Source organism: Octopus sinensis, linkage group LG22 (genome assembly GCF_006345805.1).
Source record: "Octopus sinensis linkage group LG22, ASM634580v1, whole genome shotgun sequence".
Lineage (NCBI taxonomy): Eukaryota > Metazoa > Mollusca > Cephalopoda > Octopoda > Octopodidae > Octopus > Octopus sinensis.
Genome location: NC_043018.1, coordinates 18,832,413 through 18,854,912, shown reverse-complemented (window position 1 = coordinate 18,854,912; position 22,500 = coordinate 18,832,413). Strand labels below are relative to the sequence as shown.

The 22,500-nt window shown below is 37.6% G+C and overlaps 1 protein-coding gene across 1 annotated transcript in view; it reads left to right on the top strand.

The window, feature by feature from the left end:
• LOC115223118 (phosphatidylinositide phosphatase SAC2-like) overlaps window positions 1-22,500 on the top strand; it is a 612,947-nt gene that overhangs the window by 107,673 nt on the left and 482,774 nt on the right. The window contains 2 exon segments of the mRNA XM_036512108.1: window positions 11,939-12,006; window positions 19,004-19,115. Of these exon segments, the coding sequence (XP_036368001.1) occupies window positions 11,939-12,006; window positions 19,004-19,115 (180 nt within the window).

Sequence of the window (22,500 nt, the reverse complement as noted above, 5' to 3'; positions counted from 1 at the left end):
GAAGGTTAGCAGAATTGTTAGCAAACTGGACAAAATGCTTAGCGGCATTTCATCTGTCTTACGTCCTGAGTTCAAAATCTGCTGAGGTCGACTTTGCTCTGCTTCCTTTTGGGGTTGATAAAGAAATGCCAGCTATGCACTGGGGTTGATGCAGTTGACTAGATCTCACTGCTCCCTACAGATAAATTTCAGACTTTGTGCCTATAATAGAAAGGATTATCAGCATCATTATTACCAGTAGTAGTAGTAGTAATAATAATAATGATAATAATAATAATAATAAAGTTCTTAAATTATGAGACAAGTCCAGCAATTTTGAGGGAGGGGACCAGTCAATTAGATTGACTCTAGTATGTAACTGGTACTTATTTAATCAACCCTGAAAGGATGAAAGGCAAAGTTGATCTTGGCAGAATTTGAACTCAGAACGTTAAGACGGACGAAATGCTGCTAAGCATTTTGCCTGGCATGCTAACAATTCTGCCAGCTGGACCTTTTGAGTGGGATGGGTTACTCAACCTGAAGAAAATTCCAACTGGGCCCCACCTGCAAGGTCATGTGCTGTTTATCTTGATATGAGATCACCATGTCGCGCACATATGGTTGTGATGCATGTGCCTGGTGTACCCTTATCAGACGGGTAGTCATGATGGGTATATTGGGCTTCGTATATTTTACCCCAGTGTCACTTTGATTGCATGAACTGCTCTCTCACTCAGTAATAATAATAATAATAATAATAATAATAATAATAATAATAGTAATAACAATAATAACAAGAGCATTCAGAGAGCACAAACCTCTGCCAAGGTAACACCAACGTCCTCTCAATGATTATTCAGAGATGATTTTTTTAAATGAGAATATCTGAAATAAACTTGATTGCTCTCACAAACGAGAATACTAAAAATTAGCCCAGCTGCTCTCAAAAATTAAGTAAAAAAACAGGAAAGATAATCCAGAATCCTTGTCCAGTACCTGATCAATCCCAAAATCTAATCAGTTCGTGCCAGTCATGAGGCCAAACATCTCTGGAAGTTTCATCTGAATCCACCCAGCAGTTCTTGAGATATCTTGTCAACGGGCAAACAAGCAAACATTATTGAAAACAATGCTTCCACCCACCTGGGGGTGGTGGAAAGATCCAGGGTGGGCACTGAAGAAAAATGGGGCAATATTAGGTACCAAAACGAGGCAATGGATGTAAAAAACAAAAAGAAGCAAACAAAATAAAGGGTTAATTAAATCAAGTTTTATTTGTGAAATACTTTTGTTTTGAATCTGCTGCAGAAAACAGTTTATGTCTGTGATGGGGAGTGGAGTGGAGTGGGGTGGGGTGTGGAGGCAAAAGGAATCTGGCTCTAGAGCCAAGGGTGCGGCAACCCGAAAATCTTTGGGAACCACTATTATAGAGCATTCAGTTTTATTTTGAGTTCAAATCTTTCATTCCTTCAGGGCGCAATAAAATAATACCTGTTCAGTATCAGGGGTCTGTGCAGTCATCTATACCAGTAATTATTTGGTTACATATGAATGATGGTATGACAGTGCTAATTAAAACATTTAACAATTTCTATCTCAATCACGATCGAACCGTTTTTTTTTTTTTTTTTTTTTTTTTTAATTTTGCAGCCAGAATTTAAGGGCTATCCAGAAATTTCTGCTTAAGGCATTTATCTCCTTAAATCTAATCAAAATCATATTTTATTTCACGTGTTTAACAAAACCAAACCGTTCTCTTATTTGCTATTACATTCAAGTGGTTGCATTTTAGTTTTGATATCACAATTTAGGGTTTACTAAAGAAATTCTTTGTGGACGTGTTTGGCAATTTATTTGGATTGCACTTGCGTTCAATTCCGAATGTAAGACAATGCAAAAGAGATTATTCTTGTCTTTTATTTTTGGTTCTTTTCGGCCTTTAATTTTGTTTGATAATCAAATAGTTGTTTGGTGTGTGACTGGCCAGGCTGCAGCTAATAATACATGTTTCGACCTTCCAAGTTTTATTTGCCAGAAAGTTTTAGGGACAAAAATACACAAACACAAAAGAAAAAATATAGACATGAGAAAAAAAGAAAGAAAATACCTCCCCCACCTCCAAGAAGACAAAATTGAACAAAAAGGAAAAAAAAAAGACTCTTTCAGATATTTGCTTTTGTAAAGATTTGCTCCCAGCTGGTGGTGGTGGTCATGGCAGAGGCGGTGGGGAGGTCTTTCTTAGTTCTGATAATAACAGGTTGTCTTTCTTTAGCAAATGTGTAATGATTGCCAGCACCATCTTAAGTAGATTTACTTTGCTCTTCTTATCTGTTACATCTTTCTCTTCCTCTCCACCCCTCATTGCTTTTTCTCTCTCTCTCTCACCTTTTGAAGAAAGGAGAGCAAGATTTGGTTACCTTGCTCTCCCTTCTTCCTACACATGTTCTCCCTACTCACTCTGTCTCTTTCTCATATATTACACACACACACAGACACACACACACACACACAGACACACATACACACACACATACACACACATACCCACACATACACACTCTCTCTCTCTCTTTCTCTCTCTCCCTTTAGTTCTGTTTTCTGACTTTTTTGGTCACTTTTCTCCCCCTCTTCCTTTCTCTCATTTTCTACTTTCTCTCTGCCCCTACTTCTCTCTCTCTCAACTCTTTATTTCTTAACTTCATTTCTCTCTCTCCCCTCTCTCCCCTTCTCTTCTCCCCCTCTCTCAATTCCTTCCTCTTCCTCTCACCACTCCTTAATCCTCTCCATCTCTTTTCCTCTCTTCCTTCTAGTCACTCTCTCTCTCTCTCTCACTATCCCCCTCCTCTCCCCCTCTCGCTTACTCTCTTACCTTCTTTCTCTCAAACCTCCCACACATCCTCTCCCCACCGCTCCTTCATCTCCAGCTTGTTTACTGCTTTTAGCAAACATTTTTTTGTTCAGTCAGTTATTAAATGTGTTTTATTTACTATGTGAGACAGAGAAAGAGAGATAGATAGATAGAGAGAGAGAGGGAGAGAGAGAGAGAGGAGAGGTATATGTATATATACATAGGGAGGCATGGTTAGAGAGCAAAACGTAATGAGAGAGAGTTAAAGAGATATTGAAAGAGAGAGAGAGACAGGGAGAGATAGGAGGGATATTGATAGAAGTGTTTCTATGGGATTATCTGTATGTACACACACACACACACACACTCTTACAAACACACACACTTATACACATACACACATACACTCTCAAACACACACACGTAGTGATATTCTCACCAATACACGCACACACACTCACTCTCACAAACACACACACTTAAACACATACATACACACACTCACACACATAAATCACACACACACATAGTGATATTCTCACCAATACACACACTCTCACAAACACACACACTTATACACATACACACACACACTCTCTCGAACACACACTCACACACATAAATCACACACACATAGTGATATTGTCACCAATACACACACACACACTCACTCTCACAAACACACACACTCACTCTCACAAACACACACACTCACTCTCACAAACACACACACTCACTCTCACAAACACACACACTTATACACATACACACACACACTCTCTCAAACACACGCTCACACACATGAATCACACACACATAGTGAAATTCTCACCAATACACACACACACACTCACTCTCACAAACACACACACTCACTCTCACAAACACACATATTCTCACCAATACACGCACACACACTCACTCTCACAAACACACACACTTAAACACATACATACACACACTCACACACATAAATCACACACACACACATAGTGATATTCTCACCAATACACACACTCTCACAAACACACACACTATACACATACACACACACACTCTCTCGAACACACACTCACACACATAAATCACACACACATAGTGATATTGTCACCAATACACACACTCTCACAAACACCACACTCACTCTCACAACACACACACTCACTCTCACAAACACACACACTCACTCTCACAAACACACACTCACTCTCACAACACACACACTTATACACATACACACACACACTCTCTCGAACACACGCTCACACACATGAATCACACACACATAGTGAAATTCTCACCAATACACACACACACACTCACTCTCACAAACACACACACTCACTCTCACAAACACACACACTCACTCTCACAAACACACACACTTATACACATACACACACACACTCTCTCGAACACACGCTCACACACATGAATCACACACACATAGTGAAATTCTCACCAATACACACACACACACTCACTCTCACAAACACACACACTCACTCTCACAAACACACACACTTATACACATACACACACACACTCTCTCGAACACACGCTCACACACATGAATCACACACACACAGTGAAATTCTCACCAATACACACACACACACACACTCACACTCACTCTCACAAACATACACATACACACACACACACACATAAATCACACACACATCGTGATATTCTCAGCTATACACACACATACACGCACACACGTTCTCTTTTTTTAAAGTAACACGCATATTTACATTCACATCTGCACATGCATTAATGCAAAGACAAATCGTAGCATGGTCGGGCCATGGCAAGATCTCAGCCTGACCTGTGGAATTAATCAGAGGAATTTCAAAGACCTGATTTACTTAGATAATCGACATTCTCTCTTACAGTGATTCCTTCATATGCTTACAGCCTTACTGTGGAATGAAATTCTGATTCTACCATTCAAAGACAAATTCCACTTGCTAGAATTTCTAGAACTAAATAGTTAATGGTGCCTTTAGTGTAGCAACAATAAAATCAAAGACCCCGTTTCCAGCAGTGTAATCCTGTTGACAATAGTTTCTAGCTAGGGCATTTAGTCTGGTATTTAGGGAGAGTATGGGACCATAGAACTTTGGTAAGGAGGTAAAATTCCTGGAACTCATCACCAAACTAGTAACAGTTTCCGTAGTGTATAGGCGCAGGAGTGGCTGTGTGGTAAGTAGCTTGCTAACCAACCACATGGTTCTGGGTTCAGTCCCACTGCATGGCATCTTGAGCAAGTGTCTTCTGCTATAGCCCCAGGCCGACCAATGCCTTGTGAGTGGAATTCGTAGACGGAAACTGAAAGAAGCCTGTCGTATATATATGTATATATATAAAATATATTATTAGAGACAAAACCACTATTTTGCAAAACAAACAAGAAAGACTTAATCAATACATAAAATTTTAATAATTAAAATTTTATGTATTGATTAAGTCTTTCCTTGTTTGTTTTGCAAAATAGTGGTTTTGTCTCTAATAATATTTTATAATATTTTACTATAAAATTGGATTTAATCCTAAATCTGATTTTTTCCCTGTAAATTTGGATTTATTCCCTAATATTTATTATGTATATATATATATATATATATATATATATATATATTTCTTTACTGCCCACAAGGGGCTAAACATGAGGGGACAAACAAGGACACACGAAGGGATTGAGTCGATTATATCGCCCCCAGTGCGAAACTGGTACTTTATTTATCGACCCCGAAAGGATGAAAGGCAAAGTTGACCTCGGTGGAATTTGAACTTAGAACATAATGACAGATATATATATATATATATATATATACGTGTGTGTGTGTGTGTGTATGTGTTTGTGTGTCTGTGTTTGTTCCCCTAGCATTGCTTGACAACCGATGCTGGTGTGTTTACGTCCCCGACACTTAGCGGTTCGGCAAAAAGAGACCGATATAATAAGTACTGGGCTTACAAAGAATAAGTCCCGGGGTCGATTTGCTCGACTAAAGGCGGTGCTCCAGCATGGCCGCAGACAAATGACTGAAACAAGTTAAAGAGTAAAAGAGAGTGTCTGAAATGGAATCAGTTCGGAAAAAAACCAATATTTTATTCGGTAGCTGTCAGCAGAATGGAACAATGAATTTTGGTGTGATGGATGGATGGATGGAAGCTCGAAGAAGTGGACAAGTTTAACCTTTCAACTGCAAAATTAAATTCTGTGGTTATTCCAGTCATGATGTTAAATATCTACCCAAAAATAGAATTGGTATTCTCTGCGAGTCCCGTTGCTTCAATATACTTGACATTCCTCAACAGAAAATAGTTTCAAGCATGACATTCCTTAACAAAAGATAGATTGGGAAATAAAAGTGTTTTCTGCTGTTAAGAGGAATCGAATTTTGAGTGGAGATATGTCTAATTTTCTGCAGTAAAAAGGGTGAATTAGACTCAGTTTTTGAGTTGGGGATGAGTGCTCAGTAGATGAGGTACAAGTCAGACTCATTGTGGCTGGACTCATCTTTTATCTGAGAGTACTTAACCATCTTCTGAATTTTAACATTTATGGAAACAAAGTTTTATCAGGTTTTTCCTTGAAACTGTTTGCATTTTGGGAAGAAGAAGAAGAAGAAAAAGATGAAGAAGAGGAAGAAGAAGAAGAAGAAGAAGAAGAGGAAGAAGATGAAGGAGAGGATGAAGAAGAAGAGGAAGAAGAAGAAGAAGAGGAAGAAGAAGATGAATAAGAAGATAAAGAAGAGGAAGTAGATAAAGAAGAAGAGGAAGAAGAAGATGAGGAAGAAGATGAATAAGAAGATGAAGAAGAAGAAGAAGATGAATAAGAAGATAAAGAAGAAGAGGATGAAGAAGTAGATGAAGAAGAAGAAGATGAATAAGAAGATAAAGAAGAAGAGGATGAAGAAGTAGATAAAGAAGAAGAGGATGAAGAAGAGGATGAAGAAGAGAAGAAGGAGAAGAAGAAGCAGAAGAAGAAGAAGAAGAAGAAGTGGAAGAAGAAGAAGGATGATGAAGAGACAGAGAAAGAAGACAAAGAAGTAAAAAGGATGGCAAAGAAGGTGGAAGAATAAAGATAAAGAGGAAAACGTAAGAGGATGGTGGTGGTGGTGGTGGTGGTGGTGGGGGATTATTTTATTGACTTCTCGGGAATTAAGTGCAGGGTTGGTGTTGGTAGAATTTGAACTTTGAAGGTAAAAGCTTGTAATTAAAGTATTTTGTCTGGAACTGTACCAATTTTGATATTGTAATATTCTTTAATGAGAACTTTGTCTTCCATAGACACGAAGACTATATTCTGAGGAAGATGTGTTGTCAAATTAACCAATATTCTGTGACCGTTATTTTTGAAAGAATTTCGGTCTTTGATCTAAACTTTATATGAAGACTTTGCTGTGTGTGTGTGTGTGGATTTGTGTTTTCAGTTTAGCAACATTTCTAATGAAATCCACTGTTCTAAGTTTCAATTAATCTTGAAAATAATTAAGAATTTGGAGGAAGTTAATAGAATCACCAAGACTTTCTATTAATTAATTAATTAATTAATTAATTAATTAAGAAACCAGTGTTTGTTGGAACATAATGAAAGACACTTACGTAAAACTATGAGAGAAGGTTTTAATTGAAATCCAAACACTTTGAAATGTAGTTTTTGGATCAAATAAACGGAACCTGTTGGCTCTGATTGGTTGATATCAAAAGGATTAAATTACTGGACTTTTATTTTATCACCTGTGGATGGATGAAAAGTCAAGTGGTCCCAGGTGGGATTTGAACTGACAAATGCAGCACGACATGACTAAATATTTTAAAGTAGTTTGTATGTTGTTCTACCGATTCTGCTATGGTAGTAATAATAATTCTTGTTCAAGGACTGCAACTAAGATGTATTTTACCGTTTCATGCCAGGAGTTCTCTGTCTCTTATTAGCTTTGGTAAATTCGCAGTTCCATGCTGTGTATCTCTTTCCAGTGATATCAGTATAACTGAGTGGTCTTTGTCCTTTATTAAGATGTGAAACTCTACAGAATACAACATCCAATATGCCCCAGGTGGTTTGAACACAATTGCTTTAACCCTTAAAGTCTAGTCTACATTGAGCAACGACAAGTGAAATGGATAGAATGTGGCCTGGAATCTCCGTTTTGGTCTTGTGTTTGTGTTGTGAGATATTTTAGTCCTCATAAGAAGCCTGTTGTATGAATGAGGCATCCTTGAAATTCCTTCTTCAAAATGCACCTTTTGGTTCTTTACAGAAGAATTCTTTCTCCAAAAGAAGACTCTGAAGAAGGCCAGCTATTTTGATTTTGTAACACTCGGTTGCCAAATGTCTTGAAGTGTGTTACAGACATTCCAGGCCTGTCCCTTGCATGTAAGGGACTTTTTCTTACTGTTATACTGTCAGCAACATAGAATATGAGGTACTTAAGCTTTTCACTGGATCAAACTGGCAGATGGCTTCCATCTTCATCGATGACCATGTGTTCAGTTTTCCTTGCGTTAAGAAACAGACTGCAGCAGTCTCAAGGAATTTTAACAAGTTTTGTACCACACGAATAATGAGCTGTGATTATCAAGATCATCATCATCATCATTGTTAAGACCTTGATTAGTAATACAGTTCTATATTTAAAGATGCACATACTTGTAGAATGTCCACCGATTCCATTCGTCAAATAATTTCTGGTCTCACCGTAATCTTTTACACAAATTGATCATGAAATAAATTTGATTTTTATGAATGTAATGTAAATTCAAAATTGTGCAGTTTTTTTTTAATATTTTGCATTGTTTGAAGAACAGAATATTTTCCCTCCTTGAGAATCCCTTAAAGCATTTCATTTCCTACAGTTATTTCAATTCGTATTAGCTTAGTTATTATTTGAGCCCATGAAAATGTTCCCTTTTCCCTTTTTTATGATAATTTCATTCCATTGATTAATTCAAAGAGAAAACTGAAAATTGTAAAATATTTACATATCATCAAATAATACTTAACCATCTGCTTAATTTTAATATATAATTTTACAAGTGCAATCCAATAAACTACTTCATGGAATTTCATAAGTGTCATTTCCAAATTTCAAGCAGACTTGAATAATTTCATCTTCAACGGATCTGTCAAATTTTGATTCATGTTTCATTATTTTCCAAAACACCTGATTCAGTGTAGTTTTAAATTAGAATCGTTAACAGGAGGCTTTAGAAGTACAGCTATGTAGGTGTAGCAGTTTCCTCTTAGTAATGGAGAACTTTTCCCCTTTATTTTCCCTCTGTTCTTTTATGTCCTGCAAGTTGACATGGCAACCCCACTAGTGCTGGTGCTATGTAAAAAGCATCCAGTACATTCTATAAAGTGGTTGGCATTAGGAAGGCCATTCAGCAGCAGTAGAAACCATGCCAAAGATGACATTGGAGCCTGACGCAGCTCTGCAGCTCAATGGTTCTCTTCTTCAGACTGTCCACAGATACGGTCGCTTTTGCTGGATGTCCCACCTCAAACTGTCCAACTCAAATGCTTCAAAACATCACTGGTCATCCTCCAACACTCCTCATGCACAACCTGATGAGTTTTCTCCACATTTCTGCTGGTGATGCTCATGGAAGCGCTTCCAGATTGCTCGTTGTCTTCCCCTTTGGAAGCACCGCCACCTCTCAAAACATAGCAAACAACCCATTGCCCCAGAGCCATAAGCTTGCCAAAGCATGCTCAATATCTTTGTAGCAGACTTCCCAAGTTTCCAGCATGGAAAGTAGACATGAAATGATGATGATGATGATATAGATATTTATACGATATACACACCATGCTCATATATACATACATATACACACACACACAACTTTTTTCCATTACTGTTTGAGGTGTTCTTGGTCTGTGTGTGTGTAGGAAGTGTAACAATGCCTGGTTGTGGAATAAGAAAAGAAAAAAAGTTGATGGTGAATGCCAAAAACACATAAAGTCTGGAAAAAGAGAGAGAATTTAGTTTGGTTTACTGAATGGAGAAGATTCACAGCTTATGAGATAAAATTCAATGTCTGTGAGTTAATTAAGAATGCAACCAAGCATGAAAAGTATGGAGCGATACTGCTGGAATGGATGTGTGTATTGTTGTGGATCTGTGAAGAGGAATGGATTTTGATTGGAAGATGAGAAATATGTCTTTTAGCTGGGGATGTTATGTCTCAAGACTGAAAGTAAAACTAGTCAACAGAAAACTTGCGAGATTCCGAGGTTAGATGGTACTTTGTTTAAAGGATATGTGATAACACGATGCTTGACTAAACTGTGTTGCTGATTCTGGTCAAAGAATTCTGCAGAAACACCTCAAAAAGAACATAACCATGAACGATCCAGGTGAAACAAAAATCCAAATGATATCCAGTTTTTATCTGGTGTTGTTTAACCCTGAGACAACCCTGATTGAGAAAACATATAATGAATAGCATTCCAGCCATGACCATCTTGTACATTTCTATATTATTGACCATTTTGTTCAATGTATTCTTCCTTTTTTAACCCTTTCGTTACCATACTTCTTTTGAGATGCTCTGTGTTTCTTTCAATTACTTTAAATATAACAAAGAATTTAGTAAAATAACTTAGTTATCATTAAGCTAGTGTTAGGAACATAATTGTGACTAAGGTTGGTGGAAGATTTTAATTCAAAACTTATGAAAACAAGACACTTGTACTACAGAGCCAGAGCCAGTTTCAGCTGGGTTGGTATCAAAAGGGTTAAGAATTGTTTCTCTATTATATATTTTAACCCTTTCGTTACCATATTTCTGTTGAGATGCTCTGTATTTCTTTCAGTTGATTTTAGATATAACAAAGAATTTAGTAAAATAACTTAGTTATCATTAAGCTAGTGTTAGGAACATAAATTGTGACAAAGGTTTGGTGGAAGATTTTAATTCAAAACTTATTAAAACAAGACACTTGTACTACAGAGCCAGAGCCAGTTTCAGCTGGGTTGGTATCAAAAGGGTTAAGAATTGTTTCTCTATTATATATTTTAACCCTTTCGTTACCATATTTCTGTTGAGATGCTCTGTATTTCTTTCAGTTGATTTTAGATATAACAAAGAATTTAGTAAAATAACTTGGTTATCATTCAGCTAGTGTTAGGAACATAAATTGTGACTAAAGTTTGGTGGAAGATTTTAATTCAAAACTTATGAAAACAAGACACTTGTACCACAGAGCCAGAGCCAGTTTCAGCTGGGTTGGTATCAAAAGGGTTAAAGTAAGCATTTTTTAACCCTTTTGTTACCATATTTCTGTTGAGATGCTCTGTATTTCTTTCAGTTGATTTTAGATATAACAAAGAATTTAGTAAAATAACTTAGTTATCATTAAGCTAGTGTTCGGAACATAGATTGTGACTAAGGCTTGGTGGAAGATTTTAAGTCAGAACTTTTGAAAACAAGACATTTGTACTACAGAACCAGAGGCAGTTTCAGCTGGGTTTGTATTGAAAGGGTTAAAGTAAGCATTTGTTAACCCTTTGGTTGCCATATTTCTGTTGAGATGCTCTGTATTTCTTTCAATTAATTTTAAATATAACAAAGAATTTAGTAAAATAACTTAGTTATCATTAAGCTAGTGTTAGGAACATAAATTGTGACTAAGGTTTGGTGAAAGATTTTAATTCAAAACTTATGAAAACATGACATTTGTACTACAGAACCAGAGCTGGTTTCAGCCAGGTTGGTATTAAAAGGGTTAAGAATTGTTTTTCTATTATAGATTTTAACCCTTTTGTTACCGTATTGCTGTCGAGATGCTCTGTATTTCTTTCAATTAATTTTAAATATAACAAAGAATTTAGTAACATAACTTAGTTATCATTCAGCTAGTGTTAGAAACATAAATTGTGACTAAGGTTTGGTGGAAGACTTTAATTCATAACTTTTGAAAACAAGACATTTGCACTACAGAGCCAGAGGTGGTTTTATCCAGGTTGGTATCAAAAGGGTTAAATTGATCAGATATTGTCCTTTCTAGCAAATTAAGGCTTCATTATTGTGAAGACAGTGTTACTGAAGAAGGTGTTATTTGTTGTTTTTTTTTTTGTCTTTTTATAGGTACGAGATCTAAAAAAAGGGGTTTGGAAGAAAGTGGAGCTTGTGCCAACTATGTAGAGACAGAACAGGTTGGTGACATTCAGTGTTTCTATCTATTTTCATCTATCTTCGTTTGCCTGTTAGTCTGTCTGTCAGTTTGTCTGTCTTACTGCCTGTCTGTCTGACTGCTTGCTTGTCTACCTGTCTGTCCATCTAACTCTCCATCTCTCTGTCTACCTATCTGTCCATCTGTCTACCCATCTAATTGTCCATCTACCTATCTCTTTTAATTGTTTCAGTCATTTGACTGCAGCCATGCTGGAGCACCGCCTTTAATCGAGTAACTCGACCCCGGGACTTATTCTTTTGTAAGCCCAGTACTTATTCTATCGGTCTCTTTTGCCGAACCGCTAAGTAACGGGGACATAAACACACCAGCATCGGTTGTCAAGCAATGCTAGGGGGACAAATACAGACACACAAACACACACAAGCATATATATATATACAATGGGCTTCTTTCAGTTTCCGTCTACCAAATCCACTCACAAGGCTTTGGTCGGCCCGAGGCTATAGTAGAAGACACTTGCCCAAGGTGCCACACAGTGGGACTGAACCTGGAACCATGTGGTTGGTAAACAAGCTACTTACCATAGAGCCACTCCTGCGCCTATTATCATTTTATACATCTGTCTGTCTGTCTATCTGTCTGATAATCCATCTGTCTGTTTGTCTGTCTATCTATTTATCTGTCTGTCTGTTGATTTATGTATCAAACCTGAAAGGATGAAAGACTAAGTTGACTTCAATGGAAAATTGAGATCTACAGAGCCTGAATGAATACCAAATACATTCATACATGTGTATATATGTACATGTGTGAGTGTGTGTTTGTATATATACATACATATATATATATATATATATATATATATATATGAATAAATGAAAAGAATGGAGTTGAACGAAGATTTTAACAAATTCCTGATGAGAAGACGGCATAATGCAACCTTCATTCCTTTGGAATTAAGAGTATGCAGTCTTCGAAACATATGTCGAAAGTAAAGGAATTTTGTTAAAATTTTCTTTCAACTCCATTCTTTTCATTTATTCATATAAAAAAACACACAAATTTCCACACACGAACACGGTGTTCGGCCCTTGGCATTTAACTTCAACCGTGTTTTACTGACGTGAATTTGCTACCCAGGTATCGATTAACCGAATTATCCATACTAGGATAATTCATTCATCTACTTTATATATATATATATATATATATATATGTATGTATGTGTATGTGTGTATAAACAAAATGTTAGTTTGTGTAAATGATGTTTTGTTTAATCAACTCTGAAAGTGTTAAATATTAATTTCCAAAAACGTTTGTCATCCTGAGAAATACAACAGAAACATAAATTTTATTGAAACTTGTTGAAATAATTGTTACTTTTGCAAGAAACCATTTTTTTTTATCTTTGTCTTACATTATTAGTAATTATTCTGTTAAAAGAAATTAGTCAGGCATCAGCATGGTCTTAATTACTGATTTTCTTATTTGCAACATGTGTGTGTGTGTTTGTATACATGTGTCAAGCTAAGTAAAATCATGGTTGTTCTTATATATAGGCTTGTCTGCTGCATTCCTCTCCACCTGAGCATTCCTAATCTTGCAGGCTCATAGAGGCTGGCGCCACAGAAACACATCCATGTTGGTGCTGCATAAAGGTATCCAGCACACTCTGTAAAGTGGTTGGCATTAGGGAGGTCATCCAGCTGTAGAGACCATGCCATAACATTATTTACATTATTTACATTTGACAGATATTTGTCCTCATCTTGTTTGTTGTTAACACAACGTTTCAACTGATATACCCTCCAGCCTTCATCAGGTGTCTTGGGGGAAATTTCAAACCTGAGTTCTCATTCCTAAGGTATTTTTTGATGCTATTATTATTATTATTATTATTATTATTATTATTATTATTATTATTATTATTATTATTCAGGTCACTGCCTGGAATCAAACTGTACACCATATGTCCATGGGCATATGGCGTAGTGGTTAAGAGTTCAGGCTACTAACCCAAGATGCCGAGTTTGATTCCAGGCAGTGACCTGAATAATTATAATAATAATAATAATTATAACATTGAAGAAATTCGAAATATCCCCCAAGACACCTGAAGAAGGCTGGAGGGTATATCAGCTGAAATGTTGTGTTAACAACAAACAAGGTGAGGACAAATATCCATCGAATGTAAATAATGTACATAATTCCTCATCTTTTAGATATAGAACTGTACCATGCCATAACACTCAGAGCCTGGGTAGCTCTTCAACTGACCAGTTCCTGTTAAACTGTCCAACCCATACCAGCATGGGAAACGGATGTTAAATGATGATGATCTAATCATCAATGTTTAACCATTTAGCATTCAAATTACTCTGTCAAATATAATATTTATTCACATTGTTTCAAATTAATCACGTATTATCTCATAGCTTTGAGATTTCAGTGATGTTATTGTTTATTTTTAGAATGACAGTGTAGGGTAGGTATGAAAGATCAGATCTGGCCAGTTTGAACACAAAACAAGTGGGACATTTTGGCCTGGTCTGGACAGTTTAAATGCTAAAGGCTTTCCATGCAGGCATGGGTTGGATGGTTTGGCAAGTAAAGGCGGTGAGTTGGCAGAATCGTTATCAAGGCGGCAAGCTGGCAGAATCGTTAGCAGGCCGGGCGAAATGCTTAGTGGTATTTCGTCTGCCGTTACGTTCTGAGTTCAAATTCTGCCGAGGTCGACTTTGCCTTTCATCCTTTCGGGGTTGATTAAATAAGTACCAGTTATGCACTGGGGTCGATATAATCGACTTAATCCATTTGTCTGTCCTTTTTTGTCCTCTCTGTGTTTAGCCCCTTGTGGGTAGTAAAGAAATAGGTATGAAAGATCAGATCTGACCAGCTTGAACACAAAATAAGTGGGGCATTTTGGCCTGGTCTGGACAGTTTAAATGCTAAAGGGTTAACATAGGTTTTCCATGCTGGCATGGGTTGGATGGTTTGGCAAGTAACCAGTGAACTACAGTGCTGTGTCCTGTTCCACTGTCATCTTTGGCATGGTTGCTACAGAGTGTACTGGGTGCGTTTTGGACGTGTAGTTAAGAAACTTGCTTCTCATCCATGTGGTCTTGGGTTCAATTCCACTGTTCAGCATATTGGGCAAGAGATATCTGTTATAAACCTAAGCTGACCAAAGCCTTGTGGGTGGATTTGCTTGAAGGAAACTGGAAGAAGCCCATTTGGTGTGTTTGTCTTTGTGGGTGTGTGCGTTTGTATGTATCCTTGTCCAGGCATCATGTGATGGTCACAATCATCCGTCACCACCATACGAGTGACATCGCTTGTTTCCATCCGTCTGTGAAGATCCCATCTGATTTTTGTTTCTATGGAAACAAGGTGAAGCTTGGGGAGAAGAGGGGTATATGGTTTTTGAAAGCCTTCTTAAGAAATTCCCTCTGGCCTATGCAAGCACGGAAAAATAGATGTTAAAACGATGAAGATAGTGATGATGATGATATACATGGTCAGAAGCTTTGTTGATGTCAGGGTCAACAACAAGACAAGAGTCTGTGTCCGGTAGATCCGATGTCACTGAGTTGCTTGTTTCCAGCCGTCTGTGAAGACCCCATCTGATTTTTGTTTCCATGGAAACAAGTGAAGCTTGGGGAGAAGAAGGGTATATGGTTTTTGAAAGCCTTCTTAAGAAATTCCCTCTGGCCGATGCAAGCATGGAAAAAATAGATGTTAAAACGATGAAGATAGTGATGATGATGATATACATGGTCAGAAGCTTTGTTGATGTCAGGGTCAACAACAAGACAAGAGTCTGTGTCCGGTAGATCCGATGTCACTGAATCGCTTGTTTCCATCCGTCTGTGAAGACCCCATCTGATTTTTGTTTCCATGGAAACAAGGTGAAGTTTGAGGAGAAGAAGGGTATATGGTTTTTGAAGGTTTTCTTAACAAATTGCACCCGACCTATGCAAGCACGGAAATATAGATGTTAAAACGATGAAGATAGTGATGACGATGATATACATGGTCAGAAGCTTTGTTGACGTCAGGGTCAGCAACAAGACAAGAGTCTGTGTCCGGTAGATCCGATGTCACTGAGTCACTTGTTTACAACTGTAGATTATGAGAATAGGAAAGTTGTTTATTATCTTTAATTTGCAATGTTATTGGAGTGTTCTTCGGTTTTTACATGATTTCATCAATAAACTTCATTCGTATTCATCCTCATCTTGTGTACGTGCAGTGATGCCAATATCCTGCAGTATTCTATTCTCTCAACTGTGACATTCCTTTAATAACCGCTTCCTGTACCATTAAGCTGTTCTATCCATCCACGTAGCTTTTTCCAACATCCTTCCTTGCTTTCTTATTATTCTGTGGATGAGCAGCTTGCCACTGATCAGGAATTTATGACTTTGGTAAACATGTTATTGGTCTGTGGTTCTGGTTGTCTGCGAAGGTTTTGTTTTTACAAATTGATATTGTTTTCCTCTTGGCTATTTTGATTCCCATCATCTCTTCAGTAATTCCTTGAACACTGCCACTCTAACACACACATGCACACACACACACACACACACACATTCACTCACACACACGCACACACACACACACACACACACACACACACACACACACACACACACACACACACACACACGTATGCAGAGTAATGAAGTAATTTAGGTTGATACCGTTGGCTATTAGTTTCTGGCTGCTAGAAATTAATAGCCCCCGATATTTTTTGTAAATTTCCTGCCAGTTATGTTTGGGCCATGTTTGTGGTGCTGCTGCTGCTGCTGTTTTCCTTTCCACCCCCTCCCCTCAAATCCACTGTGTAATCGTTATTGTCTTGGATATTTTGCTCCCATATAATCTTCTACCATAATTGGATTTTTATTGTTGTTGCTGTTCTGTTTTCCATTCCAGTGTTCTGCTTATTGAGATCTGACCAGAATATTTCAGTATTTGTTTAAAATTTCTGTTTCTGATAGAAAAACAAACATTTTTCTCAAAGAATCCATTCTCAAAAATATCCACCTTGATTTCTTTTCGCTTCCAATCGTTTCTGTTTTGCAGTTTTTATATTTTTAAAATGTATCCCCCCCACTCCACTTTTTTTTTTGCATATTCCATATTTTACTGTTAATTAATTTCTGGTCAGTTCCTCCTGTTTCCTCATTGATTCTAGAAGATTCCCCTAATTGTTAAATCTATCAATTCTATTCTGATCTTCGTTATTTTCTACTATTGTTTGTTTTCTTTTAATTTTTTGAGATATTTTAAAAAATTGAATATATATTATTATTATTATTATTATTATTATTATTATTGTTGTTGTTGTTCACGTTGAATAGCTAAAGAATTGCTTTCATGTCATCTATTGGAATTCTCTTCCTTCTGAACTTTTGACATTCTTGTAGTTTAACACCAGGTCAGCCTGGATCAAGGAAGATTTATAACAAAATACATCCCAGCTGTTATCACACATTCTTTTCATTAGACTAGTCACATTTATGACTACATTATCCAATATATTCTTCTCTTTTGTCTTTTAAGGCAATAAGATGTAATTTACAAGAAATTTAGCTGCTATTTCTAACAAAGCAAGAAACAACTTTAAGACTCTTCTATTGGCTCAGCCTCCCCTGATGAATCCCTATTATCTCCCTTGTGTCATCTGGCCTGTTATGATGACCAGTCTCTCCTTTGTGCAGTCAGTTCTGTTGTATTATTTCCCCATTGTTCCCAGAGGTCGACGATTTCCTATGCTGCTCCAGAGCGTCGGCTGCAGGGTCACTCCGAAAAGCTCTATCTGCGACGATTTCATCTCAATCGAAGGAGAGGGGCTTTCTCCGTCCGGGTTGCGGATCCGTGGAATAAGCTGCCGGACGAGATAGTAAAGATGCCAACGACCGCTCGGTTCAAAGTCTCCCTTGACCACAAATGGCCTGAACACTTTGCATGAACACCACCCTGTACATAACTCCATCTCCCCCTACATTGCATTGCTTTTTGCTTTTTGAGCCAAAAAATTAACTTAACTTAATTATACCATTTCTATTATAAAATTCCCTGCCATTTCCTTCAAATTCTGCCATCCTTTTACTGCTGTTTTCATTATGGAAGCTTGTATGTTTGTCTTTTGCTTGTGTTAATATTCGATTCTCAGTTATTGTTCTCTGTAGTGTCTCCCATTTGACTCCACTACATATGTGGTGTGCAAGAGAGACGATTGCGCTGGTATGGTCATGTGTTGCATATGGATGAGGACAGCTGTGTGAAAAAGTGTCACACCCTAGCAGTAGAGGGTACCTGTGGAAGTGGTAGATCCAGGAAGGCCTGGGATGAGGTGGTGAAGCATGACCTTCAAACACTCTCTTTGCCACTTCCTCTCTCTCGTTGCTATTACTTTCTCTCACTCCCTCTCGGTCATGGCTATTACTCTCACTACTCCTCCTTCACTGAATTTTGGACAACTATATAAAAACACTATGCTCAAAATCCATTAGGAAATTGTTGTTGTTGTTATTGTTGTTGTTGTTCTTCCACTTCTTCTAAACACGCTGGAGAAACTGTTTATCTGTATTTTATCTGTTTTTACATTCTGAGTTCAAATGCTGTCGAGGTTGACTTTACCTTTCATCTCTTATGGGTCAATAAAATAAAGTACTGGTTGTGTACATGGGTCAATGGTATCAACTAGCCCCCTTACCCCAGAATATCAGGCCCAGGCAAAATCATTAGCACATCAAACAAATTGCTTCATGTTCTGAGTTCAAATTCCACCCAGGTTGACTTTGCCGTTCATTGTTTTGGAGTTGATAAAATAGAGTACCAGTTAAATATTGGGGGGGGGGGTGATATAACTGACTAGACTTATTCCCATAAAATTTCAGGCCTTGTTCCTGTGGTAAGAAGGATCATCATTGTTATTATTAATAACGTTTCTCCTATTCTTATATAAAATATTTTTGAAAAAAACCCCTAATTTTTCTTTCCTGCAGATTCTTCAGTTCCCGCCTCACTTAGTATCTTTTGTCCAAGTACGAGGGTCAGTTCCAGTCTTTTGGAGTCAGTCAGGGTTCAAATATCGGCCTCCACCACGCCTAGAAAAAGGTAAGTCACTTGGCACCTTCTTTCTGACTGTTGTCCTTCATTTAATTTCTTGTTTGGCATTGAGATATATATATACAATGTATGTATATATATATATATAATATATATATATATATATAATATATATATATATGTACATATATATATATATATATATATAACATATATATATATATATATTATATTATATGTATATATATATATGTATGTATGTATATATATGTATGTGTATATATATATATTATATATATATATCTATATATATATGTATGTATGTATAAATTTGTGTATGTATGTACTAATGTATGTATGTTTGTACGTACGTATGTATATATGTATGTATGTATGTTGTATGTATGTATGTATGTATGTATATATATGTATGTATGTATATATATATATGTATGTACATATATATATATATTATATATATATATATAATATATATATATATATATATATGTATGAATATATATATGTATATATATATATATATGTATGTATATATATATGTATATATAAACATATATGTATGTACATATATATATGTATGTATATATATGTATGTACATATATATATATATATATATATATATACACACACATGTATATATATACACACACACATGTATATATATATATATATATATATATATATATATATACATGTGTGTGTGTGTGTTTTGGGTCTTACTTTTCAGGTAATACTGTTGGTTTCGTGTATGTGTGTGCATGTATGAATGAGTGTATATGTGTGGTTGTATACGTGTGGTTTTTACATGTATGACTGTATACATGTCCATACATGTGAGGAGGTCACATGCACAGATATGTGCATGTGCACATGTGTGTTTCCTCTTTTTTTTTCTTCCGAAATATTTCCAATGCGTATCTGATTTTCTCTTTTTGCTTAGATGCGCATGTTGTTGCACACCATTTGTGCATTTATAACCGTTTTTCCTTTTTCACATTTTCACTGAAATTTTTTCCTCTTTGCTCTCTCGTGCCTGTGTGCATGCGTGTACACACACACGTTTATCTACATGGATTTATATGCGTGTTTGTGCACACATATGCGCTTTTATTTTTTTTTTCAGGTTTTTTTCCCCCATTTTCTACCTTGCTTCTACTGTCAATTATTCTCCGTTCTTTTTAATTGGATACACCATAGCAACACTAATTTAAACGTAACTGCTGTGAACATATTTCATCGCTGCTTTTTTTATTTCGCATTCATCTTCGTGGAAACATCGATGTTGGTGGCCTTCGTGGAAGTACACCAGCTCGACTGCAAATGTGTTGAAAGCAATTATACTTGTTCTTATCTTCGGCTGCAGTAAAAAAAAATATTTCTCTCTTGGTGCAGGGCAACCAGTGGATGGTATAAAACATATAAAGAACCTTGTGCAGAAGCACGGTGAGATGTGGGTGCCGAATGTTGTACTTTTGTAGAGGTTGTTTTAAGAATATGTTGAGTGCAAAACATTTGTTTTGGTGCAAAGCGTTCGTTTTTGCACTGTTTTTTTGCCTGTTTGTCTGAGTGCAACAGTGAGAGAAAACAGAAGAGTCTTTGAGAAGACAAGGGATTGTGAAGTGGGGAAATGGTGATGGTTGTTGGGTGGTGGGGACAGGGTGATGGTTGTGTTGGGTGGTGGGGACAGGTTGATGGTTGTGTTGGGTGGTGGGGACGGGGTGATGGTTGTGTTGGGTGGTGGGGACGGGGTGATGGTTGTGTTGGTTGGTGGGGACAGGTTGATGGTTGTGCTGGGTGGTGGGGACGGGGTGATGGTTGTGTTGGGTGGTGGGGACAGTTGATGGTTGTGTTGGGTGGTGGAGACGGGTTGATGGTTGTGTTGGGTGGTGAGGACGGGGTGATGGTTGTGTTGAGTGGTGGGACTGGGTGATGGTTGTTGGGTGGTGGAGATGGGTTGATGGTTGTGTGTTGGGTGGTGGGGACAGGTTGATGGTTGTGGTAGGCACATGGTGATGGTTGTGTTGGGTGGTGGAGACGGGTTGATGGTTGTGTTGGGTGGGGGGGACAGGGTGATGGTTGTGTTGGGTGGTGGGGACGGGGTGATGGTTGTGTTGGGTGGTGGGGACGGGTTGATGGTTGTGTTGGGTGGTGGGACTGGGTGATGGTTGTTGGGTGGTGGAGATGGGTTGATGGTTGTGTGTTGGGTGGTGGGGACAGGTTGATGGTTGTGGTAGGCACATGGTGATGGTTGTGTTGGGTGGTGGGGACGGGGTGATGGTTGTGTTGGGTGGTGGGGACGGGTTGATGGTTGTGTTGGGTGATGGGGACAGGGTTAATAGTTGTGTTGGGTGGTGGGAATGGGTTGATAGTTGTGTTGGATGGGGGGACGGGGTGATGGTTGATTTGGGTGGTAGGGATGGCTTGCACTCTTCATAACAATAATAATAATGATTTCAAAATATGGCGCAAGGCCAGTAATTCCCAGGGAGTGGGTAGTGGGTAAGTCAATCACATTGACCCCAGTGTTCAACTGGTTCTTATTTATTCAACCCAGAAAGGATGAAAGGTAAAGTTGACCTCGGAGGAATTTGAACTCAGAATGTAAAGACAGATGTAATGCAACTGCGTATTTTGGGCGGCATGCTAACGATTCTGCCAGCTCACCACCTTAATAATAATGATAATAATCCTTTCTACTATAGGCAGAAGGCCTGAAATTTTCGGTGAGATGACTAGTTGATTAAATTGCCCCCAGTGTTTCACTGGTACTTGATTTATTGACCCCAAGAGGATGAAAGGCAAAGTCAACCTTGGCGGGATTTGAACTCAGAATATAGCAATAGGTGAAATACCACTAAGCATTTCGTCCAGCGTACTAATGATTCTGCCAGCTTGCTGCCTTAATAACAATAATAATAATAATAATTATAAGAAGAAGAACAAGAACAAGAGCAAGAACAACAACAACAATAGTCATTGTGATGATGTTGATGATGATGATGCTGATGCTAATTTTAATTATATTTACTGAGTGGTTAGAGAGAAAATACTCAAAAGGATTTTGTATGACATTAAGAACATCAGCAATATAACCACTAGGTATGTGTTCAGCGCCATCTGTCGGCTATGGCAATGCATTCTTTGACAAGAATCCTTATAGTATAAAGATTCTAATCTATAGACTCAGGTTGAGAATTGCAGGTAGGAATGTTCCTGGCTTTCTTGGGAATTTCTGATTGAGAATTTCTGTGTCATCCGCATCATGGTTTCATACTAAAGTATCGTCAAGGAATTTAATTCTGTGAGATGCCTGATTGGTGGGAGGAGATGACGAGTTCGTTATGAAGGTTGGTAGGAGGGGATGACAGCCTCGTTAGGACGATTTATGTGAAACTTACAGGTGACATGCAT